General features: G+C 31.9%; 2 protein-coding genes across 2 annotated transcripts in view; one reads left to right on the forward strand and one right to left on the reverse strand.

Moving 5' to 3' along the window:
* Positions 1 to 2824: 2824 nt before the first annotated feature.
* LOC124538018 (putative Ras-related protein Rab-33) lies at positions 2825 to 7688 on the reverse strand. Its single transcript, XM_047115018.1, has 5 exons — positions 7373 to 7688; positions 7073 to 7192; positions 5853 to 6002; positions 5139 to 5252; positions 2825 to 4853 (listed from the first exon to the last, which is right to left on the reverse strand). Exons 1-5 carry the CDS (start codon positions 7568 to 7570, stop codon positions 4773 to 4775), a joined length of 663 nt encoding a protein of 220 aa, XP_046970974.1. The 5' UTR covers positions 7571 to 7688; the 3' UTR covers positions 2825 to 4772.
* A 595-nt stretch (positions 7689 to 8283) lies between these two features.
* Positions 8284 to 26397, forward strand: part of LOC124537824 (myotubularin-related protein 13) — a 59276-nt gene continuing 41162 nt past the window's right edge. The window contains exons 1-4 of the mRNA XM_047114747.1: positions 8284 to 8425; positions 8570 to 8770; positions 16389 to 16474; positions 16619 to 16774. Of these exons, the coding sequence (XP_046970703.1) occupies positions 8716 to 8770; positions 16389 to 16474; positions 16619 to 16774 (297 nt within the window). The 5' untranslated portion in view covers positions 8284 to 8425; positions 8570 to 8715. The remainder of the gene's footprint in view (positions 8426 to 8569; positions 8771 to 16388; positions 16475 to 16618; positions 16775 to 26397) is intronic.

Raw genomic sequence — 26397 nt, forward strand, 5'->3', positions numbered from 1 at the left:
ATTATTTAAAAATGTAATCTCATAACTTAATTATACTTAAAATAGGTATTTCTTACATCGCAAGTTTAAAACGAGAACGTTCTTCGATTTTACATGTTATTTTCTTAAATTATTATAAATACAATGTATCTAGCTGCCTGACTTGAAACAATTGTTTTGTTTTAATGTAACAATAATTACACATGAAATAAATCGAGATCAATACAGTAATAGGCATCTTTTGAACATCAAACTCTGAGATCGATGATGCTTTTTTTCATAATTTGTTTAACACAAAAGCTTTTCAATTAACTACACACCTATAAAGATCAGCTTACGTTAAATATAAAATATAATTATAATATTAGTAAGTATAAAACCTTACCCTATATTCTTAAATGGAATGGATGCTATTTTAAAGCAAATTAATTTAATACATAGAATAAATATACTAATCATATATATAGTAAATATCGCAGTTACATTTTCCTCCCGGACACTATTTTCTAGAAAACAAACTTTGAATTATTATTCATTGATTGCAGTGAAGAATCGTCATTATTTTAAGGCATATCAGACTCAAATTAAATGCCATCTAACTCGGTTGCTTTACAATATGCATTAAAAGTTTTACAAGTAGTTATCATTATAGTTAGTTATCAACGAGTAGCGAGTACACAATTCAAGAAACAAATCGTTTCTTACAGGTGGCAGATCTATCGACGAGGCATAATAGATTCTACTAACATATAATACCTATGACAAACGATCCCGAATAAATCCGGGTCAACTTCGACTATTCCTTACGAAAATATACATCAGCTAAATCTCGACTGAGGATCAAATCTAATATATCGGCTATCAAACGATCCTGATTACATTCCGATCAGACTTCGACCAAATCGCACCTGGATCGTTGTGTTATTAGAATAGAAATGGAATGAACCGCAATGATAAAATTAGGATCGCGATAAAGTGACAATATGTTAGTAAAATTGACGCCCTGTATCATAAAAAAAACGCTTCCTAAGTGTGCCAGTCGCATGTATATAGTTTTATTTTTTGGAAATTAACCGCTCGTTACCCTTTCGAGATCAATCAGTAATAGAATGACTATTCGTTAAATGGACACAAATTGCCCGGGCAGAAATCAACTGGGAGACCATGCGAAGATATATCTTAGAAAATGAAGTGCTAACTTAGGCTAGAATTGTGAAAATAAACATTTATCAGAGTATTGTATCTTGCATGTTTTTTTTTAAACATCGTTACAATATTCAAATTGATTTTTAAAACTTCACTTTTAATGACTATTAACAATTTCGTTAATACAAATTGTCGCATAATTATATATTTAAATACTATTATTTTAATCAAATTGGTACATAAAACGTATAAAATTGGCACATTATCTAGCGGTACATTTATATTTTATACGAATATAATACACTATAAGTACAATTTAAACAAGTATCGAAGACAGCAGTGTCAATATTAAGCACTTGCTACCCGCAGGGTACATACACAGTTGGTGCCTGAGATACAGATAATCAACATTTTTTCTCGAACACCGCAATATCTGCCAAAACCATGCGTATAGTACGACACACCTTAAATGTAGCATCGGCAAATTCAATGAAACCGATTACTGCCGATTTATACAACCAAAAGAAATAGCTCTCTATCGCACCATTCGACGCCTTTCGTTGCTATAGATTCTCGCGTTAGTTCCACTCAAGAAAGCAAGTGCATGACATAAATCGACATATGATATTACAAGTTATTACTTTTGTGTAGATATCATATTCACATAAGAAATAAATATTGATAATTTCTTTTATTTTTTAAGTTTTACGAATTTTGCCGATGCTACATCTAAGTTGTGTCGTACTGAACTGAACGATTATTTTTAGGGAAATATACATGTGTATCGATGATACGAACGCACTAATGTCACTTTCCGTAAGTGCAATTTGCGATGAAACACTTTCTTAGTCCACGGGCAGCGATTATTAATAATTAGAATATTGCATAGATGCATTCAATAATTGTTACAGGTATCGAAAACAATTTTAGATGAGAGAGCGAATTCAAACAAAACTTCAGTTAAATACACATACACAATAGACGTCTTCCAAACATAATTTCCAAAATAAATTAGATATTTAATAAAAAAAGTAGCGATTTTAAATTATTTATGTAAATAATTGAATGAAATACCAAGTTCTTATTTTATTTGACACTTACGACGACCTAGATTTATCTTAACAGTTAATAATTCGTAAGACATTTGTATTTAATTTCCTTGTCATGGATTTACAAAAATTATCCGAAGGTGAAGCAGCAGATACAAGATCAACGTTTATTAATAATAAACAAGTATTGTACACTTCCATACAATATATTCAGATTATAAGCTACGTTTTGTTTTATTATTATTAACTCCGACGATTAAAGATTTGCTTCCATCGCGGGCTCTCTTAGAGTTCCGTGCTACTAATGTTTAAGAAACTCGACTGTCTCGAGAGGTTTAATTTAAACTGCAACTCAGGATTTTTATAAAAAAGGAATCCCGTAGCAGCCCATACATTGTCTGTTGGTAAGACCGTGTTCATACACAACGTATACAGACTATATAAATTTGATAATAATATAACTTCAAATATTGTAATTACTAATAACCATCAGCTATATTATTAATAATGAAAACTTGTATCCATCAAATTAAATTGCACGAACTATCATTTATATAAAAGATTAATATAAGGTGTTCAAGCCTAACGCAAAAATAATAAAAGAGCAAGGTTCATACTTTGCTTACTTCCCAGTCACAATCGTGCTGAAAAAACATATCTTCTAACATAGCATATAATAATATAATAATTAATCGTTATAAGCAAAGCACATACACTTATAATAACTGCTATTGATATTCCATTTTGAGTTTTAATTAGGAAAACGTGATCGGTTTACAAATTCGGAAATGATATTATTTGGACGTTTTAACATTTTTTTAATATGAAACTTACTTTTAACTTACGAAATTGCATAGATATATGTTATATAACATACATTCAGACATTTGAAACACTTATTTCTATTATAAATAAAGTATGATAAAATTAACAAATAAATACTCCATCTAAATAAGTATGCTTAAGAACATGCTTCAAATAATTATACTAGTCCGCCAATATTAAAACAAATAGGAAAATTTTAGAACTATTTTGATATAGCCTATTGCCACCATAGAAGGATAAAAGCTAAGCAAACTATTTTTAATATTGATTCGACATAATGCCATTGGTAGAGAGCCTGTATGATATTAGTTATGAATTTTCTTAAAAAAATTGAACTATAATCGGAATTTTGAAAGTAAAATTGACGTGAACACAAGTAATTTAGTGATTACTAATCAAGATTTGCTTGCAGTGCACAATAAAGTTGAACTATTTGCAAAAAACAAGGAATACATACATCTAAGGTTTATTTATCTTGCCTTATATAAGTTTTTAAATTGGAACTTAATAGAAGTGATTAAATTGTTCATGTAAATAAATACTTTAAGACATAATCAAAATATACTAATCTAAAATCTCAATGTATTCTACTTTAAAAAAGTATTTCATACAAAATTTAATTTTATATTACTATTGGAACGTAACATACGACAAAATAGAGTAATCAATTCTGTTGCATGTTTATAAAAGGGCCAAAGTACAGTTATCATTATAATTTAAACTAAATTTTACTATTTACCAAATCATTTAAAAATAATAAATTTATCTACGTAAGTTTACAGAAGTATTAAATGTAATCTCATGTGTTTAAATGAAGATGAGAATGTGAATTGTTTACGAGTAAATGACGTCAGCATTTGAAACAATATGGCTAACATATGTTTTTTTTAAGAAGATTAAATTAATGATTGTTGTAATACGTACTAATATTTATTGTGTATTTTTTGGTTTCTTACAATAAAGATTATATTAAAAATGGTTATTGATCGTTACTTTATTTAATATTTACATACAAATACATATATATATATTTTAGCTGTTTAATTGTAACTAACCGTTTCTTAGGGATTAAACCGATTTCCATTTAATAATTACCAAACTAATTTTTCTCTAGCAACCTACAGAATGTCATATTGACGCACTATCAAAAATTTTTATGCTATATAGAAGATTTTTGTCTTCAAATCCACAGCCTTTTGTCCAGAATACTTACAAATAAGTTGGAATATTAATAATCTCAAAAATTCACCGAGTGAATTTATATGTGATTTTATATTTATATCTGACAGTGGTTAGTTACAGTGGGTATTATTCAATTTAGGGTACATTGATGACCGTCGAAAATGTGTACAACTAATGATAATTATTATTAGATTTTACTAACAAGTTTATATAACAAATTAATGTACAAATACAAAAATCACACTAAATAAAAGAAGCTTGCATTTCTACGACTTTGAAATTTTAAATTCTTCTGATTAAAGGTAATTTCACTATCAATAGAACATTTCGGTTCTATTGAGTGATGCATTTGCATTCAATTAAACTAGCAGATATCAACATGAGAAAAAACAATGTGAATATAAACAAGTAATACGAATGTCAACCTCAAAGTTGATAAGAGAGAAAGAGATAGCATTCTTCTCTTGAAAATAATCGTGGCATCTGTTGCATCAGTTACCCAAAATCCATAAATTAAATTTTGATCTCGACCAATTTTTAATTTATTTATTAATTTAGCACTTGCGCCATTGGCCCACACTGTTCGTCCCTCTAGCTGCAGAGGCAGCTATCATTACTCGAGTTGTTCCGCTTCTGTCGCGATAACGTCACAAGTCTGGGACCACGTTCACCCTGGAATATAAGAAAATCATATATAAATTAAATTACATCTGATACTAGATGTCACCCGCGACTTCGGTCGCGTTTTAGGTTCTTTATATTTTATAGGAAGGGCAAAGCTTCTTACCAAACTGGCCTTGACAGCCTAATATGTCAACAATCATTTTAGTTTATAATATACACAAACAAATATCGCTTATAGACTGTTCGACCAGATTGGGACAGTTGTAGTGGATTTCCTCATTGATGTCTCATCTAAAATAAAATAGTATGATTTGTTAATTTTGAAATAATCACCTCAACACTGAGGACGCGCAGCGGCTGCTTGGAATACAGCTTGTGAGCCAACGTCATGAATATGGATTCCACGTTATCACACTCGGAGTCCAAGAAAGCTGATGTTTCGAATAACTGGAAAATATAATAAATATTATAACTCTTGTCATTTTCATAAAGTAATGGACATTAGCCTTTGTGCTATTCTATAAGATACTGCCTGTTGCTACGCGATACCGAATTGCAAACTGGGTGTATAAAATTACATCGTTCACCTCTCCTTAATATATTAAATATCGACCGTCACAACCCAACGGGCAAAACAAGTTATTATTCAAGGAGGCGGCATAGACGCGCACGTTACGTACGTACGCACGCACGCGCACGTTACATACGTGAGTGCGCGTGCGTGCGTACTCTCACTATGATAGCCGAAAGGTTGGATTTGTTTTGTTGCAGCCTGTGCTTGCAAAGGATTGACACATATTCCCATATACAAAATAAACACTTATTTTCAATTTATTGTTAAACTTGCTTTAATATCGAATTGGGACAACATCCATGATATACGGTTTTGCATTATAAATAAATAAAAAATCTTAGTTCAAAGATATGTATCGCCAATAACATCTTACATTGGAGTGGTATCTATCTATATATGTAATACTATGATATACGTCTGAGTCAACAAATAAATCGCCAATATTAAAAAAATAAATGAAGATTTGTAGTCACCGGCATGCCATGCTTGTCGGCGAGGCGCTGGGCGTAGGTGGTGGCCAGCCGCGACTCGGGCGTGCCGCAGTCGCACTTGTTGCCGACGAGCACGCGCGGCGCGCCCGTCAGCCCGTGCGACTCCACTTCCTGCATCCAGTTTGCTATGGACTGCAACATATTATACTTTTATATATGTCTTTATCAATTATCAAATTTAATATACAACAACAGCCTGTAAATTCCCACTGCTGGGCTAAAGACCTCCTCTCCCTTTGTGGAGAAAGTTTGAAACATATTCCACCATGCTATTCCAATGCAGATTGGTGGAATACACATGTGGCAGAATTTCTATGAAATTTGTCATAAGCAGGTTTCCTCACGATGTTTTCCTTCACCACTGAACATGAGATGAATTATAAAGACAAATTAAGCACATGAATCAGCGGTGCTTGCCTGGGTTTGAACCAGCAATCATCAGTTGAGATGCACACGTTCTAACCACTGGGCCATCTTGACATATTAAAATTTAATATGTTAAATTCTTATTCTATTAGTAAGTCAGTATGTAGTTAACATCAATCATATACCAACAGGAAGGCCCTACCTCTAGATAAACACAATCATTTACATAATAATAATAACAAATAAGTTTATTAACAAAAATAATAGCAAGAATAATATAGGCTGATAATTTTTTTTTCCAACATTAACATATAATTTAATTATGTTAATACCGAGAAGCTAATTGTAGCAATGACTACAGAGACATAAGTGTTTGGCTTATCAATATCTACTCTCTCTGAGCAAGTACCAGCCACTCATTGTATTCCAATGCCAAATAGCAATACTACAGACAAACAGTATTGTTGAGTAAGTCAGTGTAATTACAAGCACAAAAATCATAACATCTTAGTATCTAAATAAACATAATGATGATAATGTATTTAGCAATGGTTAATACTTTTTATAGTTCCAATTTCATAAAAATATGTAAGATGAGCACAGATTGTAAAAATACCAAATGTTGCATGATAAAAGTATATAAGTTTCTCAAATTTGCAATAATGATATGAAGTTGCACAGTGTTTATTTATACAGGCTTGAGAGGGTAAATTCTGGACTACACCTCTAAATAATTATTTTAATTTTAAAAATAGAACATAGATTTCCATTACCAATTTTTAAATAATATACATGCATGCTATACGTTATAATGTTTAATGTAAATATTAACTTACATGAAATGTTTCTGGTTTTGTGACATCATAAACTATAACAACAGCATGCACATTCCTGTAATAGTGCTGCACCATGGACTTCCGGAACCTTTCTTGACCTGCGGTATCCCATAGCTGCAACTACAAAATTAAATAACTCTTTTAATTATAACGTAATAATAAATAATTTAATAAATGTCAAAACTAACCAGTACTATTTGTAATTTATATTATTATTACTTCATTCTATTATTTCTTATGGACAGTTTATAAAATATAAAATGATACTAAGGTTTATAGTTTAATACACTTTGATATTACCTTTATATCTTCATTGCGTATGCGTACGGTTCTTTCTCTGAAATCCACCCCGATAGTAGCCTCAGATTTATCCAGAAACTGACCTTCACAAAAGCGATAAGTGAGGCATGTTTTACCCACTCCAGAATCTCCAAGAACAATAATCTTAAACACCTTCTTCTGTTTTAATCCAGGTATTGTTTCATTTGCTTCGGACATTGCATATAAATCTTTGTACAAAAATATTTAAAAATACATATCAAGATTAGAATAAGAGGATAATATCAATATTTTGTTCCCTGATATTGAATTGATAATAATTGACACTGACATATAAAAACTGTCAAAGAGATACTGCGATATAATTACAAAAATAATTTGATACCGTAGATTTTTATTACTTATTTTTATTTTATATTATCCCAGAATTTAATATTCGAAAATCACATAATGTTTACACCTAAATAAAAAATAAATTTGAATTTCTAATGTTGGATTAAATACTCTTGTATTTACTAAGTTATTTGTTGGTTCTTCTCGGAAATGTCCACATAGTTAAATATTGAAGCGGTGGTAGCTTTATGTTTTATACAATTAATAATACAATTCTGAAAAATATGACAATTCAAAAGTGATTATTAAAAATCCTATTTGAATAAAGTATATTGTATTTCTAATAAATTTCAAAAATAGTATAAATTCTTAATTTTATTATACTTTGCTTGATGATATCTCATAATTCAAAAAAACGGTTAAAAATTAGAACAGACTCGACAGCCACATAATCCATGAATTGATTTTTTGTTGTATTCATGATTCAACTTAATATTATAATAATATGTATTAAGTGTAGCTTAAATTGAACGTACCTAGTAGTTTTATTTTTACTGTATATGGCAACATTAAGGTTATATTAATATTATATTTTTCTATATGGTAGTAGTTTTTCAGAAATGTCGGATGACGAGAGAGGGTTTCTGACTAATTTGTTGCGTTAATTATTCTAAAATTTTGCAAACCTTTCAAACGTTGTTTCGTATCCTAATTATTCAGAAATTTTGGGCTTATAGCTATGTAGGTAGACGTATATAGATTAAATAATCCTAAATTTAGCTGCTGAATAACCTCTCGATCTGGGCTATCGTAATTGCTCCTTGTAATTGTAGATAGAATAGTTGAGATCGAGATAAATGAAAGTGTTGTTTATATATTTTGAAGTTCATGGTGCGTTACGCGTCGCGAACTGTCTTGAATGGGGCAGTGGTGCTTGATAATGTGAAATCATCAAAAAATGTGTTTGGTTCTGTGTAATTTAATTACAAAGTGTTTTTGTGCTGTTGATCGGATGTTGCCCTAGGATTGCCATGTCCAGGCTAGTGGACTATTTTGTCATAGTGGGCTTCGACCACGAGAAAGAAAGTAAGTTACTATGTTATTGCTACAATACTTTTAACAAAATTTTTGTTGCGGTTTGATATTTGAAATAAATATGTCATAGCCCACATTCTAATCTATCTTATTAAGAATAAATAAATATAAAAATAAGTCAATCAATTTTTTTCATTGGTCTTAAGTTAAAGAACAAACATTTCATCACTTTAATTTTTTACAAAGTATTTAAAAATTAATAATACAGAGTATATAAAAATGTTTAATTTTTGGCTCAATTCATAAACTCGTAGCTATTATTTAAATCCATTGTTTGATGTACATAAAACTGTTTTGATAACATTTACTATGTTCACATGTTTGTTATCTGTGATATAATCTAAATTACATTTGAATTTTAAACAACCAAACAAACAAAACATATGTCTGTTAATAAGAAACCAATAGGTAACAAATTGTATTGAATAAAATACTTGTACCTATATTGTTTTTTTTTTAAATTATATTTATAGGCTATGAAATAATACTAAAAAATATCAGCTTAAAAAATATGACATTTATACTTTTTCTACAATATTTAAACATATGTATTTTTGTTTATTACCCATGCATTCATAATTTAAGTGACTACATATTAGTTATTCTTAGAAACAATCTGAGTTTCTAAATTGAAGCTTAATTCATTTAGCCTTGAAGTGTAATGCATGTTAATAGCTCACCAGTTATGAATATTCTAGTGTAAATAAATCAAATACATATTAACATTATGTATGATTATAATGTTTTTTTTTTATAAATAAGACAGTTTCCTGCAACCTTAAATATCATTTCCTATGTAACATCAAATAAAATAATTTTGGAGCATTTGTTTAACATAGGTTCAATATGACATATATAAGATCAATAATAAATCATAACAGTTGACCAATCACAGTTAGTCAACTATGGTTAATTATTTATTAATTAAAAGTATAGAGAAGCAAGTAAAATAATTACATTAAAATAATCCTTTTAAATAGGCCTTTACTGGAGTCCAACTTCAACTTCAACAGAAGCCTAATTAGTAATTTGAAAGTATTATTAATTTCTAATACTAAATGTCTAAACAGTTATGTCTAATCGACATTAATTTTATTTAAAGTTGTCTAAACAAATTATTACATAGTTAACTTTTAGAATTTCTGTCAAACAGTTATTAATTATATTTGTAACTTGACACACTTTATAAAATAATTGTAAATTCTAATTAGAATCATATTATAATTGAAATGAATAAATGATTCACGTCTCTACTATATTTATTTCAAATGGTTTTGTTTAAAAATCAGTATAATTTTTTTTGACAACCATTATGACCAGTTGAAAGATATGATTCATCATTCAGAATATCATATTCAGTCAGTTGTCTACTGCTGACATAAGCGTCTTGTTAGATGATTAATTCCTCCCGAAGCTTTGATTTCTGTATCCAGTGGTATCCCATCACATCTCATTTCCGATTGTGGAGTAATCATTGTGAATATTCATGTTTCGGAATTGTATATCATAGCTTGGAAACGTAGGTCTCCAAACATGGCGAAAAATTTGATTTCGGTCTTGCCCCTACCTAAGATGACAAGTTGGCCACACTGGAAAGACACATTTCTACAAAATATTTCATCATGTGTCAGCAACTCCACAAAGATCAATGATCTTAAGTGATTTGAATATATAAGTCGCCATTTACATTATGTTGTACGTCTAAACCTTGGACGCGTAGTTCAGCTCTGTGCCATTTTTCTTACATCTCTGGATTTAATTATTTCTTGTAGCGAAGCCAATAGGTTACACATAGTCCACAAAAGCTATACAAAGCAATCGATTGGTTTTTTCGGTCGTCCCTATCTATCGAACAGGATGCATATAGCCTGAATGAATGAAACTGCCTTGCTGGTTGCTATCTATTATAAATTTTATATACATACACATACGAATCCGTAGTGCGTAATGCTTTGTTCCATAAATAATACTAAAAGTATGTAGTTCGTGTATCATTTACCTCGTATTTATCGGAAATATTTTAAAATAAATGATGTCAATGTTTACGTCATATTTTCGTATTGGCGGGAAATTATCGTTACTGAGAAGTATTCTTTTTTTAAATTTATTAGTGTCGTGGTTGGTTATTCAAAATAATTGACCTAAAGTGATGGAATTAAAATAAATTTAATTAAAATACGTTCTTATGAACTCTTAAACGCCAACATAAATATAACGTCAAGTGTCAACACTGGTTTCAAATATACGTATGTTTTAGTTGTATCTGATTGAGACGAAGGCATTAATTACTAACCATTTGAGTCGAGATGGCCCAGTGGTTAGAACGCGTGCATCTTAACCAATGATTGCGGGTTCAAACCCAGGCAGGCACCGCTGATTCATGTGCTTAATTTGTCTTTATAATTCATCTCTTGCTCAGCGGTGAAGGAAAACATCGTGAGGAAACCTGCATGTGACAAATTTCATTAAAATTCTGCCACATGTGTATTCCACCAACCCGCATTGGAACAACGTGGTGGAATATGTTCCAATCCTTATCCTCAAAGGGAGAGGAGGCCTTTAGCCCAACAGTGGGAATTTACAGGATGTTGTTGTTGTTGTTGACACATGAATGTATATTTATTAGCTGTACCACGCATTTTACACATTAACGTTGTCAAGCTACATCTTCGCGAAAGGAGAATTGGCAACTTATGTGTCGTCAACACGCATCGATGAGAGTATGCAAACCTTTAGTCATTACCAGATTCAAACAATATCAGGCATTTGATATTGATAATTGCTGACTTTCTTAAGATTTGTACATTATTTCAGTTGAAAGATACTAAAAAAAATATTTTGTTGATTATAATTACAAATGTTACATTAAACGCAATTGTATATTCTATACTACAATTGTATTTGTATAATTACATTAAATACGGTACGTTCAATGAGACATTATATTTTTTGTCTGTTTACTTATAATATAATGATTTTAATATTTCGAAAAACGAATTTATAAAAATTCAAAATTCGAATATTATTGAAAAGTGGGTGAGCGGACGCTGAGTGATCGTCTTACTAGATATGTTCGTGATTACAATTCCGGACATGATATGAGATGTGTTACGTCACTCAGGATGATTGTTGGTTTTGCGGTAGGCGGTGGTTTCCTTGCTCTATTTATCAAATTACATACATTTGAAAATCGTAACAAAAATGATTTAGAATCGACTTGTTCGCAACTGGTTTTGAACTAATAAAAAACAATAAACAAGGAAGCTTTAAGCTGAATGGTTTTACCCCTTACTTATCTGTTTAAATATTCAATTTTTATTGGGTATGCTGGACAAAGTTGTTTTTTAAAGATAAACAGCCATTTACAACCTGCTCAGTTCTCAATTAAAAGATGTGTTTCTGGTACGTAAATTTATAATTACTTAAATGTCTAAATCGCGCGCATGTTTCTATTAAATTGCAAACAATCACTCTTAAAATCATACGCGCTATTGGATAGTCATATGCGACAATTGTAATTCTATTGTATTGTATTTTAAGTCAATCGCACAATCGAAGCAAATGTTGATACGCATTCCACGTAATAAAAAAGTTAGTATTAAATAATAATGTCGAAATACAAATTACCCAACTAATAGTTGTATCAATTAAAAAACGTAAATAACTCATTTATTTACGTAAACAAACGGGAAATACAATGCATCAATTTTCAATACTCAAAGGAATATTAACACGGCAAAATAACAATTGAGAGCTGAGATGGCCCAGTGGTTATAACGCTTGCATCTTAACCGATGATTGCGGGTTCAAATCCAGGCAAGCACCACTATATATATATGTACTTAATTGGTGTTTATAATTCATCTCGTGCTCGGCGGTGAAGGAAAACATCGTGAGGAAACATGCATGTGTCTAATTCTTCGAAATCAAGCCACATGTGCAATTCCATCAACCCGCATTGGAACAGCGTGGTGGAATATTTTCCAAACCCTCTCCTTAATGGAAGAGGAGGCCTTATCCCAGCAGTGGGAAATTTAAGGGTACTTTACTTTTAAAATAACAATTCATTTTTAATTGATAAAAACCAGTGTAGCCCTGTGTTTAAAGAGCACTGTCGCGTGTTTATTAGAAAGGCAAATAATCCTACGATAACAACAATAACAATAATATTTGTAATAAGAAAACATTATAGCAGCGCTATGAATGAATTTTAACAAACACAGCTGTGACTTGGTATTTACATCGAGCAACCTGTCGATTTGGCCTCTGAATTCTAACTAAATCTAGTCAGTTCACTTGTCGACCTTCAAATTAAAGCTTTTGTAAACCAAGACACTGTTTCGTGAGAATGCTGTATTGTATTCTAAATTTATATACTTAATCATAATAGTATATGTAAACAATAATAAATTTATCTCTGATTACTACGTTTGGTTTATTTGTAATATTATTAAATTCGTTTCTCACTCGTGAAATTATGAAAACCGACTTACGGAGATACGCTACTTCGACGCGTGTATCCTATAAGTGTTGTAACTTGTAAGTAATGATTATATTCCGAGTCGCATATCAATTTCCGATATTACACGATCGTTTTCTACGATATGTTTCGAGTTTTTTTGTTACACAATGGCTATAGAGTTTAATTGATTTTAAAATGTTTATGTATTGATAAAAAAAAATAATGAAGTCTTTAGAAGACTGGAACGTTGATGAATGATGAATTGTAAATAATAGTAATAATCATATTGCAATTTGAGGCATTCTAGTTAAATACAACGAAAGTTGAAAATACACATTTTTAATCTATAATTTCTTATAATCTTGATTTTCTACAATCGCTTAGTTTTTTATCAAAACGCAAGAGAATCTAATCTGTTTATGTTTGCACGGTAAACGCTTGTTAATTATTAGCTTAACGATAATAGCTCTAAGAAATAGACATATAACACTGTCCCAATAATGTTGTATAAACTGTTTTGTAAACAATGTTTTTTGTCAAGTTGTCAATTTCGTACAGACTTACTTTTGATATCTATTTTAGGTTGTTCATTTTTTTTTGTATTCGTAATAACAAATCATCATACTTTAGATTATTTGCTCTGTGGTTCCTTTGTGGATATGTGTGATGATATGGATGTGGATATAATACCGGCAATGAAATTCCAAAAATTAAATTCTTCCCTGCAATTAAAGATTTATTAATGTTGTACAGGAATTTTGATCAGTCTGTTCAAAATGATATTATATGGATATGAATTGCTATTTTAAAATGGCAGTCCTTGGTGACACCATGTTCCTCATTTTACCAGTTCGTTCTTCCCTCGTTTGTGTAAGACCATAGACAAACAATTGTTCCAGTTAAGTTTTCTGTTTTTATGTTCTACTGTGGGTTTAAAAGCCTATTTTATTCTGTTGACTTGGGTTGAGTTTCGTTCAAGACGTAATATATCGTATTTGTGTTTACGATGGGATTATTAAATCAACCCGAAAGGCGAAAGCGTAGCATTTCTTAGTAACTTTTTTTTTGGCAAAGTCGAATGTTTTTTTTATCAATTTACGTGACTAGCAGTAACAAAATTGTTTCAACGTATTCGTCGCCTGATCTGAATATTTGATTTTCGTCAAGGAACTTGTACGTCTTTACAACGTTCCACGTTAAGTTAATTTTTTTATTTCGACATTGCGATAGATCTTATATCGTGTAAAGCGTCTTTGTAAATTATTAAAAATTTAAAAACGTTAGGAATTTTAAACGATGTAGTAGCATTAAATAATTGCAGAGTTAGACACTGAAAATTGTTAATTATCAAATCACGACGTGTAGATTTACACAATGCCAGATATTATGCACTCACAGCCAGTAAATGCCATTGTCCGTGCCAAAGCTTCTCTTAAGGAAAAGGTTTGCGGCTCATTTTACGTCGCTACTGTACTGCGGTTTGGATTCTTTGCCAAGCACGAAATGAATTACATATAAACATAAATTAGAGGATGTTGTGCAAAGAGATAACCAATACTATGTAATAAAAATAATGTTGGAATTGTCTCAGATACCCATAAAATCATAGTATATTATATACATATATCATTTAACAGTGTTACTGCCTCTAAAAATATTATTCTCTTTTAATAACAACTTTTAGTGGGCTCATTTTTGCATAACACGGTCCAATTGAGTGAATAAAAAATTTTGGTATTCCCACGGATTTGGACAAGTGATATTTGGTTACAACCCACGTGATCTTGGTTCGAAATAATAAAGAATATTTTGATTAAAAATTCGCCTAAATATAATGCAGAATATCTTGTGCATAGTCGCCTCTTGCCTTAATATAATACTGTTGATGTTTTCAATGATTTTATTAATTGGAAGTTTTATGAATTGCAAGATAAGGAACGTAAGGTCACGAATGTTTTTTATATATTATAGCAGTTTTAATATTTAAATGATGTGAACGTTGTTTTTATATATATATGCGTTTTAAGGTTGTTTTAAGATTGAATGGATAAATACCTATATTTGAAGGTTTTTTTTTTAGGAAAATTATTTAATCATTTTTACAAATTTGACATGCTTTAATAAATACTATTTATGGCTTTAACTAACTAACGCGACTCAGATAAAAAAGTAGAAAAACTAACCCACCCATTTTTTTAACAATTTTTTTAAACCTAATAAAATCCGATGAATAGCTTCGAAACAAGCGATCTATTCGTCCGAAAGTATTTATATCATCAAAATTTAAATATTTTGCTTTTATTCTTATATTCAAATTGAAGGGTTCTAATTTATTTATTACCACACTTACGAGATGTATGGTATGACGAGTTCACGACTTAAATACTGCGTGCTTACTGCTTAATAAGAATCACCCTTAAGATTGAAACTCTAGTGGTATATTATTTATTTTAGGGTCAGACTTCAACATATTTTAATTCAAAGTCTTAGACGTCACTGATGAGTGATAAGGGGACAAGAGTTCCATAAATATATAAAGGCCACATGTGTATTCAATAGCATTTATTATGTTTTCCGTCACAGCCAACATAAAGTGAATTTCCATCTAATGTGATTGTTTTAAATGGTAGGTCTGCAAATATTAGTTTTGTTTGTTTGTTGTTGAGTCGTCGGTATTATCGTGTTAACAGACTGTTTTGTACTCTGGGTCAAGGTCGACCGTGGCTATGCTAGGCCGTTAGGTCGTTAACTTTGTCACGAGCAAATGCCGACTGACGAATGGCATCTGCATAATAAGAGGGGAAACTTGGACACAAATATATTTCATTACACGTTTCTTTTGTTTCCTTTGTAAGACTACGTTTCAGTTTTAATTATCACATTAAGTTAAGATATATGTAAAATAATTTTCGTGCAAAATCAATACAAAGTTCTTTAAACGTAAATTAGATTGTGAGAGATCCTTTTCATGTTAGTTGATGATTCGCGGATGAATTAAAAAATAAAATATTAATAATGATACATTACTTTGTTTGTTAATTAAGAATAAAAAGTATTTTCCGTAGACTTATTCAGTCTAAAATGACGACATTTTGTTTGATCGAATCGACAATTCTTATTCATTATGTCTAACTTTCATTGTTACAGGAGGCGGCCTCAGTAACGGCATCATCCTTCAGCGATTTCCTGAGATCAACTGGGAGGACACACCATTCCACGACGGCATAGAATGGGTACATATCACTTCTCCCTTAATTATTTTTCATTTCAATGTCTTCTTGGACGTCTAGAAACATCCAATCCGAGCTGTTGGAAGCTGTTTGCCTTGGAAGATGGAAGGTACCGTATTTACCTTACCTGTCGTTATCTCTGTACAGTTCTGCCAGCCGCAAGGATGGGCGCTCTCCACGGAGCGTTCGGAGCCCCGCTTCTACGTGTCGGTGCTGACAGATGTGGATGCGAACAGGCACTACTGCGCCTGTCTCTGCTTCAACGAAACTGTTGCCATCACACCCACCAAACCGGCAGACGAGGTTAGATCTTCACTCACCACTTTTGATAATATTGTTTGTTTAATTTGATCATAGTTACTCTTCATTTACAAATCTAGTGAGGAGTGATGATGATAAGATAGCCCTATATACATATATGTGCAAATTATGTGTCTAAGAATCTTATCCTAGACTATGTATATCGCTAATAAAATCCTATAACTTTTACCTTTACAGAAGTTGAAATTATTTTGGTACCGTTCATAAAAAAACAAAATTTCTAAATAAAATATTATTTACTCTGGTATTATTAAGTGATATTAATTAAAATAAAAAAATATATCTAAAGTTTTCGGTGTTTGGAATAATAACAATTAATAATAGAAATATTTATAATAGTTTGTTATTGAATAGAGAACGTCAATAACACTTAAAAGTGAAAGGATTACACGAACTTTATATACATTGAATTCAATAAACGTTAACAATACGGAGATATCAAAACGTAGTATGAACAACACCATGCCTAACTAATCTTAGTCAATAATGTAGCAATTACATAACGTTTCTGGACACGGCTGAATGCTGTCCACGACGGCCTTTAATATAATCGTTCCACTCTGATAGCTCTTTAACAGTTATGACCGATTCTTTATAAATTCAAGGTCGTGTTGGAAGATTGGTAAACATTGGCGCCAACCTTTGATAAGAGTATTTGTATATATGTAGGACTTGATATTGATAAATGGGATTCTAGGACTACATTTAAATGACCATTGATGTGAAGTTACTGTAATGTAACAGAGCGCTGTTGTGTTATGAGCAATGCGCTGAGACTTTATACTCTAGTTATTTACGTGGGTAATAAATTATTGATTATTGACAATTCGAATGACAACATTTTAAACATTTGTACCGAAGGGACGTATATTTTTGGTATTAGTAATTATTTTTTTCTCTGCACAACGAAACACTTCTCTTTTCTCGAGGAAGTTGTCGAACTTGTTACAATCACCATTGTACTTTGCCGGATATGCACATGAATTACCTTAAATTATTTAAAACATTTTGCAATAAACTATTAATTAATAATATAAGCTTTATCCAATTATAAAAGTGAACGATACGCGGAGATATTTCATCACCTTACTCGCTTACAATAAATCTTTTTGTTGTTGTATTCCATCAGACACAAGTTCAATTGCAATTATGTGAAGTAGTCTGGTTGAAAACAATAGTTATGGTAGCTGCACTCTCTCACAATACCGTATATTATTGCCAATGTCAAGAGCGTGATACGATATTTAGTAATTTTTTTTGTAATTGCAAAACATACTAACAAAGGCCTGATTAAACGTCAAAGCTGAGTACTCGTAGGAAAGAAGCCCACACTTCGAGATGGATATATTTCTTGTAATTTATTTTGAATAATTGTAACGGTATAATCTAAACAAAAAAGTAAAGCATGTATCTCCCACTGCTGCGCTAACGCTTCGCTTCTATGGGAATGTGTGCCCTATTTATGAAAAGAAATATCCACACTCTCTTACATGATTCCTTTTATGTTAAATACTATAAATATTTAGTTTTAAAATTATAAGGAAAATCTGTAGTTGTATGTTCTACTATAAAATAAGCAATTTTGCACGTTGGGAGCGAAAATACTAATAAAACGATTATAGTCTTTTCTATAAATTTGCAGTACACATTAATGTGTCTTCGGAACTTGCAAAACGTTATTATAAGAAACCTTTTGTTTAACGCCTCGTACATATAATTCTGTCACCCGTAAACTACTTTGTCGAACACAGTATTTAAAAAATGTTTTATCGATAAAATATAATGTTTGGTGTATATTTAAAATTACATGAACATAATTGATGGTCATCTAAACAAATGTAAATGCAGAAGTTTGTTTATTTCTTTGTCTGATTCTCTCACGCCTAAATCACTGAGCAAATTTTATAGACTATTTTTACGCGTTTAATGGTAGTCCACGACTCAGACTCCTATTGAATTTTGTCTTTGCAACTTTGAAGAGCAGACAAGAGTCGGTGTTTTCGAAAAGTCTGAGTGTTGCAAAAGTCGGAGCTATTTACGAATTTTATTTTCTAAGGAAAAATGTTTAAAAAACTCTTCATCCTAAAAACTAAACGCCGGAGGCAAAGAAAAGTCCGTACAGGTATTTTGTCGATAGTCTTTTTTACTGAGACTTGTAAGTCTGTACGACAAAAGTCTCTGCCAAGTTTGTGTCAAATTTTATGAACATATCATTGGTGATCATGTTTTATAATTATAAAAGAAAGCGACAATATTTTTATCGTCGTTTTAGTGGAATCAGAACAAACAGTGTCAGTGAATCGTCCCAGTGGCAAATGACACTGAAACGATGTCCGCCACTTCCGACGCGTCACAGGATGTAGCTATCTTTGTCAAGGTTGCTTCGTCCACTAGCTTGACTCCAGATACCATATTTGAGCAACAAATACTATATTCTTTCATATAAAGCTTTTCTACTTGGGACTGGTATACACTCAGTTCATTCTTATATTGCTGGATTGATGAGTTGATTCTATAAGCAAGAAAAAGGTAATACAATACAATAATACAAGGCCATGATAAAAATTATTCCAATTTTTGAAGACAAACTACATTTTGTACAAAGCCCGTTGCTGTCGTTTAAAAATAAGAAGGAAGAAAGTATTTTGAATCCATCGATCTGACGCGAACTAAATAGCACAATGGATATATGATGATTTATTTCGTTCAAATTTGATCCAAAAAATTTAAGTTATAGCTATCTGTATATGTTACGACTAGTTTCATACAATTTTCCAGATTGCTTGACGTTAATCGTCATTACTCAGCTACTTTGAATTCTGTTGTATAGTCTGTTCCTCAATGAACGGCTATCTAACGCTAAAGTTTATTAAAGCGTTGAACCATAAATATTCTGGATGTGTATAATACAGTCGCCGCCCTATACTCGCAAGTTTACGTTTATGTTAAATCTGTTTTTGTGTTTATGCACGCACATGTGTATATATCCCGAGTTGGTTAATCGCTGAGAATGACCACTGTAACCTTTTTTTGAGTAGGAGGAAAACGTCGCCAGTTTAAAATTTTGTGCTCGATATAAATAAATATATTGATGTCAACGCATTCAACCACGTGAACATTACCTTTTTTATATAAACTTATATAGATTATACTTGAGCATTTACTACATGCAAAAGGTACATATTGTTGAAGATGTAAGGATTTTTTCTTTTGCGGCGCAGTGGTGACCATTTACCATCATGTGGTCCATTTGACCGTCAACTTTTGAGGACGTTACACTAGTAGATGTGGATAATACCGTTCTGTTCTAATAATGTACATCACGACGTCAAACATTTACTTACTATTAATGGTAACCTTCACTAAGAACACATTTATTCTACCGCCAAGCGACAATGAGGAATATATTACGTTGTTTTGTTCTGGTCTGGAGATTTAGTAAGTCAAGCGTAAGGGACAGCTTAGGTACCATGCTTGGTAGCACATTAGTATTAAGGGCTCGTAGCTTCGGTTTAGTGAGTAGCTTACAAACCCAGTAGCGGTTGTCCTATTAATGATTTCGCCGTAACAATCCGGAGCAAAGGAGCTGCTAGTGGTCCATATTGGTTCTTCACTGACATCTGTTGCTCCTACATTTGAATTCTTGCGGAACTCTGTCATGTCATAGGATTATTGTATTGCAAATGGTAGTCAGTGTGTTTAGTCACCATTATCGGGATTGTACATCTTTAATGTAAACCTGTAAACACTAAACGCTAAAACAGCGATCGTTCTCAGGTTTTAATGGGATCAAATTATTTACCAAACCATTTTCTGTATAGCTTTTATATGATAAATTATATAGCTTATATATTAATTGTGTCCATTTTCTGAATAGCTTCTATATCGATAAATAAGTCGTATATGTATATTGCAAACGGTTACTGTAGGTAGGTCACGCGACATTATTAGTAAATAGCATCGCATAGGATGTGCATCTCAAATAATCGTGAGCACTAAATCACGACCGAGGTCTATGCCCTGCGATGATCGGGCTAGATAAATGTGTATACAACGAAACCTTATCTTTCACTTTAGTATATTATATTTTGTTATCTATCGGTAATTTATATTTATGTTTATTTTAACAAATGCGCCAGTATAGTAGTCATGAACATTGACGCCATAAGCGATTTTAACCACGTCACCAACCTTGGGAACAAAGATGTTATTCCTTCTATATTGGCTCACTCGCCTTCCAAACCGGAACATAAAAACACAAAGGCTGCAGAATATACGGTGAGGGGGTGGTACGAACCCAGACAGGTTTGCCTAAAATTTTCCACCTATTAAGCTATAAAGCAATTTAATTGATACCTACATACATACTGTATGTTCTTATTTGATTGAGCATTATACTTGTTATCATATTCCACCAACAACTCAAATGCTAACATTTTATAAAGTACTTTAGTTGGATTCATCTTGATAAGGATTTAATAGAAAATTGCGTTCTGAGATCAGAATGAGCGGAGAAGTGATACGATGCGACTTAAATCGTTATGAGTTATATCCTTACTAATATTATAAATGCTAAACTAATTCTGTCTGCATTTTTCGCTCCCACGGCCAAACATTAAAGCGAATTTGATGAACAAGTTATGAAGCAAGCTTGAACTCTTAAGAAATAATATATAAAATAAAATAAGGTGTATTTCAATATGTCTTTTACGCTTGTTTAAATTGTGTGTTTGAAGTTCATTTGGCATTGGTTGGTGATGGCAAACATCGCGAGGAAACCTGAGGAAAATGTATAGGATGAAAATCTGCCGCTAATCCAAAAATCCTACTTTCTTTTTTTTTCCCTAAAGAGGAGAAACATATTCTAGATATTACGTTCATTGTAAAATTCGCATGCTTATTTAGTTTCAACCCCAATTGAATGCGCAACCAACCTTGGGAGTTAGGAAGTGATATTGGCTCATTCACGTTTCAAACCGGAATACAACAATACTAAATATTTCTCTTTGGCGGTTAAATATATGAAAAGTGGGTGCTACCCAGGCGGGCTTGCGAGTTAGGTCCACCCTACCAATACCAATTTGAGTAAGTTTTACTTGAAGTGCCAATGTAACTAGTATAGATATTCAGTTTACATGTTTTATACCATTTTCCTCGTTCCGTGTTCTGGGCTCGTGGTATAATGGCTTCTCGTTACTATCGAACAAGACGATTCGAGTGCATGAACCCCGGCTTCAATGTGTGCTATGTTTATTTTAATGGCGTTCTTCCGGCGTCTGTGCGTATCGTAATTTATTATTAATTTAATCTTATCTATGTGGTTCTGTATGCTAGTAAGGAAGATTGTGTTATAGTTTTTTGTACTAATTGTTCCTTTTATAATTATGATTTCAAATTATAAAAAGCAATGTTTTTAACATGAAGCTATTTATTGTTGATTATTTAATCACGGATTGTAGTTTTGGAATAAGCCTATAAAGTCTGATAAAAAGTGAAGTTTTTGATTTAAACCCAAATATATATATTCGGAGACTTTAAGTTTTGTCATACCAATCGTTCTTGTATCAGGAATTGTATGCAAATTACCATATAATCTACATCGCGAGGGGTAGATGTACTCAGCAGTAATGACTCCCGTTTCCTATTCATGAGTCAGAGTCACGGTATGCGCTTATCATTCCCGCTCCATATCTACAAATTGCACGAATACTCTCTAAACAATGCAAATAGTATTTATTGTTTATGTCACGAATCACTGTGGGAACGTTTGGGAGTATCAACTAAGCTTACTTCGTTGGTAATTGTGTATTTCAAACTCAAACTCAAATAACTTTATTCAATATAGAAGCATTACACTTTCTTATTGATGGTTAATTGAAACACTACCACCGGTTCGGAAAAGAAAATACCCTGACCTGAGAAGAATCGGCGAAAGAAACTCAGCGGGTTTTTTTTTGTTTGTCTCATATATTATATAAACAATTTAATATGAGATGAAATAGCCAGGAGGCGATCGTTTCATTCACAAGGTGTGCTATCGATCATAAACTCATTAATTGTATAGTAACCTTTTGCAAACAAGCGTTCCATAATATTTTTTTTAAATTTGGCAATTTCAACTACCAAATGTATTATATCCTGTCATTCGTTGTCTCACTGCTGAATCCCATTTTTCTTCTAAAGTAGGTTTATGCCATGACACTGCAGTGGCGTTCTGTGTATACACGTGTGGCGGAATATCCACCCGACACATGGTGGGTTTCCTCACGATGCTTTCCTTTACAACCGGACACGAATTATAAACACAAGTTAATAAATTTATAACAATATATCAATTTTGCTATCGTAATAAAATGTCTGAACTATTTATGTTTAAAAAGAAGAATTTTATTGTTTTTATTTTCAGTAAATATATTGCCAGTTCGAAGATAACTCATGTTTTTTTTTTTTAAATCTTAATTGATGATGATGATGATTTCATTTATTATTTCTCAAGAGCCTTAGATGTCGCAAGTCACATTATGTTAACTAGCTTCCCGAAGGTACTTGTATAGATAAATTAAATACATATTTATCACTTGAAGTTTCACACCCTGAGGATGTGATCTCCAAAATAGCTCATAAAAATTAGATTTAACCTATAAATAATACGTAGTTTATATTTACTCTAAAAATGTATTCAATACGGAGGCACGTACATTTAAACGCGACAACTACGATGCACTTTGTACCTACGAAATAAAAGAAATGGATTTCACAAAAACCCAGGCCTAATTTTTTTTTCACTCATAAGCCCCTTACTCCCTTCGCAGTTCTAGTCACCGCACCTGTTGATTTGATTGGGTCCTTCCGCCCCGAAGTATCTCAACCGTGAACTAACAACAATTCTTAAGTTGGCTCTAAGCAAAAAATTATAAGAATTACTTTGCCTTTAAAATAATCTAAGTTACAAATAATTATGTAACACGTGTTTAGTGAGGCCCCTGACTGGCCTCACTAGTCGTGCTTTGAAATTGCGAATAAAAAAAAAATTCATTTAAATATAATAAAATTTGATCCGTTATTGCGAAACATTTTTTTTCCTCTATATAATACTGTTAAATAGGAATTTTTCTTACATTTATATTTTGTTTACAAATATATGATATATTTTGTCTTTATTTTTTTATAGGATTTTTGCTTTATTTATATACTCCTAGATCTATATATAAAATGTATTTTGGGTTAATATATTCTCGAAAATGCATGTTTCTATTTAAGTAACTACATCACCATTCGTGTATCATTAAAACCAGTTTTACCAAAGCGATTGAGTTGTGTCAAACATTTTTGGCGGTGATAACAAATATTTCTGATCCTATAATATGATAGAAATTCTACAATACTCACTCATTTGAAGGGTTCTGTATCCATGGAAACGATTTTTCAATATTAGATAATAGATACCCATTTGTCTCATATACAATTTTTAAACGCATTTTAATTTTATACATTAAAAAATATATTTTAGAAATATGAGAAGGAGTTGCTATTAATTATAGATGTGAATATTTTACGTCTGCGACCGTTGTGTGTATAAATTTGTATGCACGTTGCAGACGTCTTTCCGGTGCGAATGTATTGTATCCTCGTCGTTCCCGTGCCATTGGAAATAGTCGTATGTTCCGTTGCTTTTGTTAATAAAACATGTTATTATCTTTTGTCGCGGTCGTGTAAGGCTAAACTTTGACAATAACTGGCCGCAGGACGTTTGAAGTTGATCAAATAGAACATATTTAAATTTAGAATGAATAGTGATCTAGAAAATATATCATGATGCGATGGAAATAGGTCAGCAATGCAGATAATCAGTCCTTTATTCCCCCTTAACAACGCAGTTATTTACATTATTAATATCATAATTGCTACTAAATGAACTGAGTTTATAATATAACTAACGACCCGGCTTCGCATGGGTAAATTATTGATATGTATACTACAAAACGACATGTTTATTTACGACATCAAATTAGAAACTTTTAAAATTATTAGTGTCTCTACTATATTGTTCATGTATTATACATATAAACCTTCTTCGTGAATCAATCAACCTATTAAAAAAAACCGTATCACAATCCATTGTGTAGTATTAAAGATCTAAGCATACTAGCATATTTAGGGACAGAAAACGGTAAGCGACTTTGTTTGATACTATGTAATGATATTGATATTTCGGTTTCACTTATTACGTACGATATTTATCGAAAACTCATTATGCTTTACAAGATCCGCATAGGTGTTCCCGTCAATGCCCGTCACCATGGAGCGACATCACGTCGCCGGCTGATTATTATTTATGGCATTCATATGAGATCTTCGTTTTTCCTTACGGATACCGGTTACCCATACAACAAAGTAACGAGACAAATTGTACATAATTTAGTTTTTTATTATTTATTTCAAAATAATATCCTTATTCCAGATAGATATTTAAAACAACTGATTAATAACATGAGTATGAGACATCTGTAGTTTTTTGATTCGGAACGTGGGCGATGTTTAAATATTTCTACGACGATATATAAAATTTTACCCCAATGAACAACTCGATACGTGCATAAAACAGGGGAAACGACCGGATATTTAAGAATAATCGACATAGATTAAAAATGATTACAGACAATGCTGTAGACATATCTTTATGTGCAAAAAGTAATGTTCCCACAGATGTGACGTGGTTCGAGATGAAAAAACGTAAACACTAATTAACATAGACGACGCGCTCGAAATAGATATATGATGTCACATTGTGTTGAGATCAGATGCAATATAGCTTTTTTTTATTTTAATTTTATATTGTATTCGTAAGCAGACTGCTGATGCAATGAATTAAAAAAAAGACATGACAAGCACGCCGCAAAGCCGGTTCGCAAGAAAACATTAATAATGCGTTTAAAATTGGTATCATGAGTAAAAAGGATACAAATTACTAACTAATCAAAATCAAATCAATCATTATCCAGTCGTAGTGTGCTGCTGGTCGCAGGCTCCTTACATGGAATATGAAAGGACCGCTCTTCGCGACCGTATTTAGTTGGGCTTTGCCACATCCTTAAGGTCATCGATTCACCTGTCCGAAGGGTGTTACGTTTTTCGAACAATATTCGCTCTAGCACTGTGTGAAAGAAGATATGGTTTGTCAGGTGACGTCTGACGGAGAAGTATTGAAGAATATGACGCGCTGCGCCGACCCCGCATAAAATTGGGATAAGGGCAGGAGGATGAAAATCCACTCTAACACTCGTCTGCTCCAACGGGCAGTCATAACGTGACCGGTCTACTGTCACTCGAGTGCTAATCTTCTAAGCTATACCCGTGTCATAAAAAAGTTTTCACTTATGATCAAACGACAGATATCATTTCTCTATTCATAACTTATACAACCCATTCCTGTATTTTATAATTTACCTTTTAATACTAAATAATAAATTGTCCTTTTGATTTACGCGCGGAAATAGGCGTTTTATGTCGTCTTTTATTTTAGATCTAAATATGGCCGAATGGGACATAAAAAGCCCCGGAGTTTATCGTCTGTGCTATAGATTAAATGAATGTTCTTGTTCCAT

The sequence above is a fragment of the Vanessa cardui genome, chromosome 19 (genome assembly GCF_905220365.1).
Source record: "Vanessa cardui chromosome 19, ilVanCard2.1, whole genome shotgun sequence".
Classification (NCBI taxonomy): domain Eukaryota; kingdom Metazoa; phylum Arthropoda; class Insecta; order Lepidoptera; family Nymphalidae; genus Vanessa; species Vanessa cardui.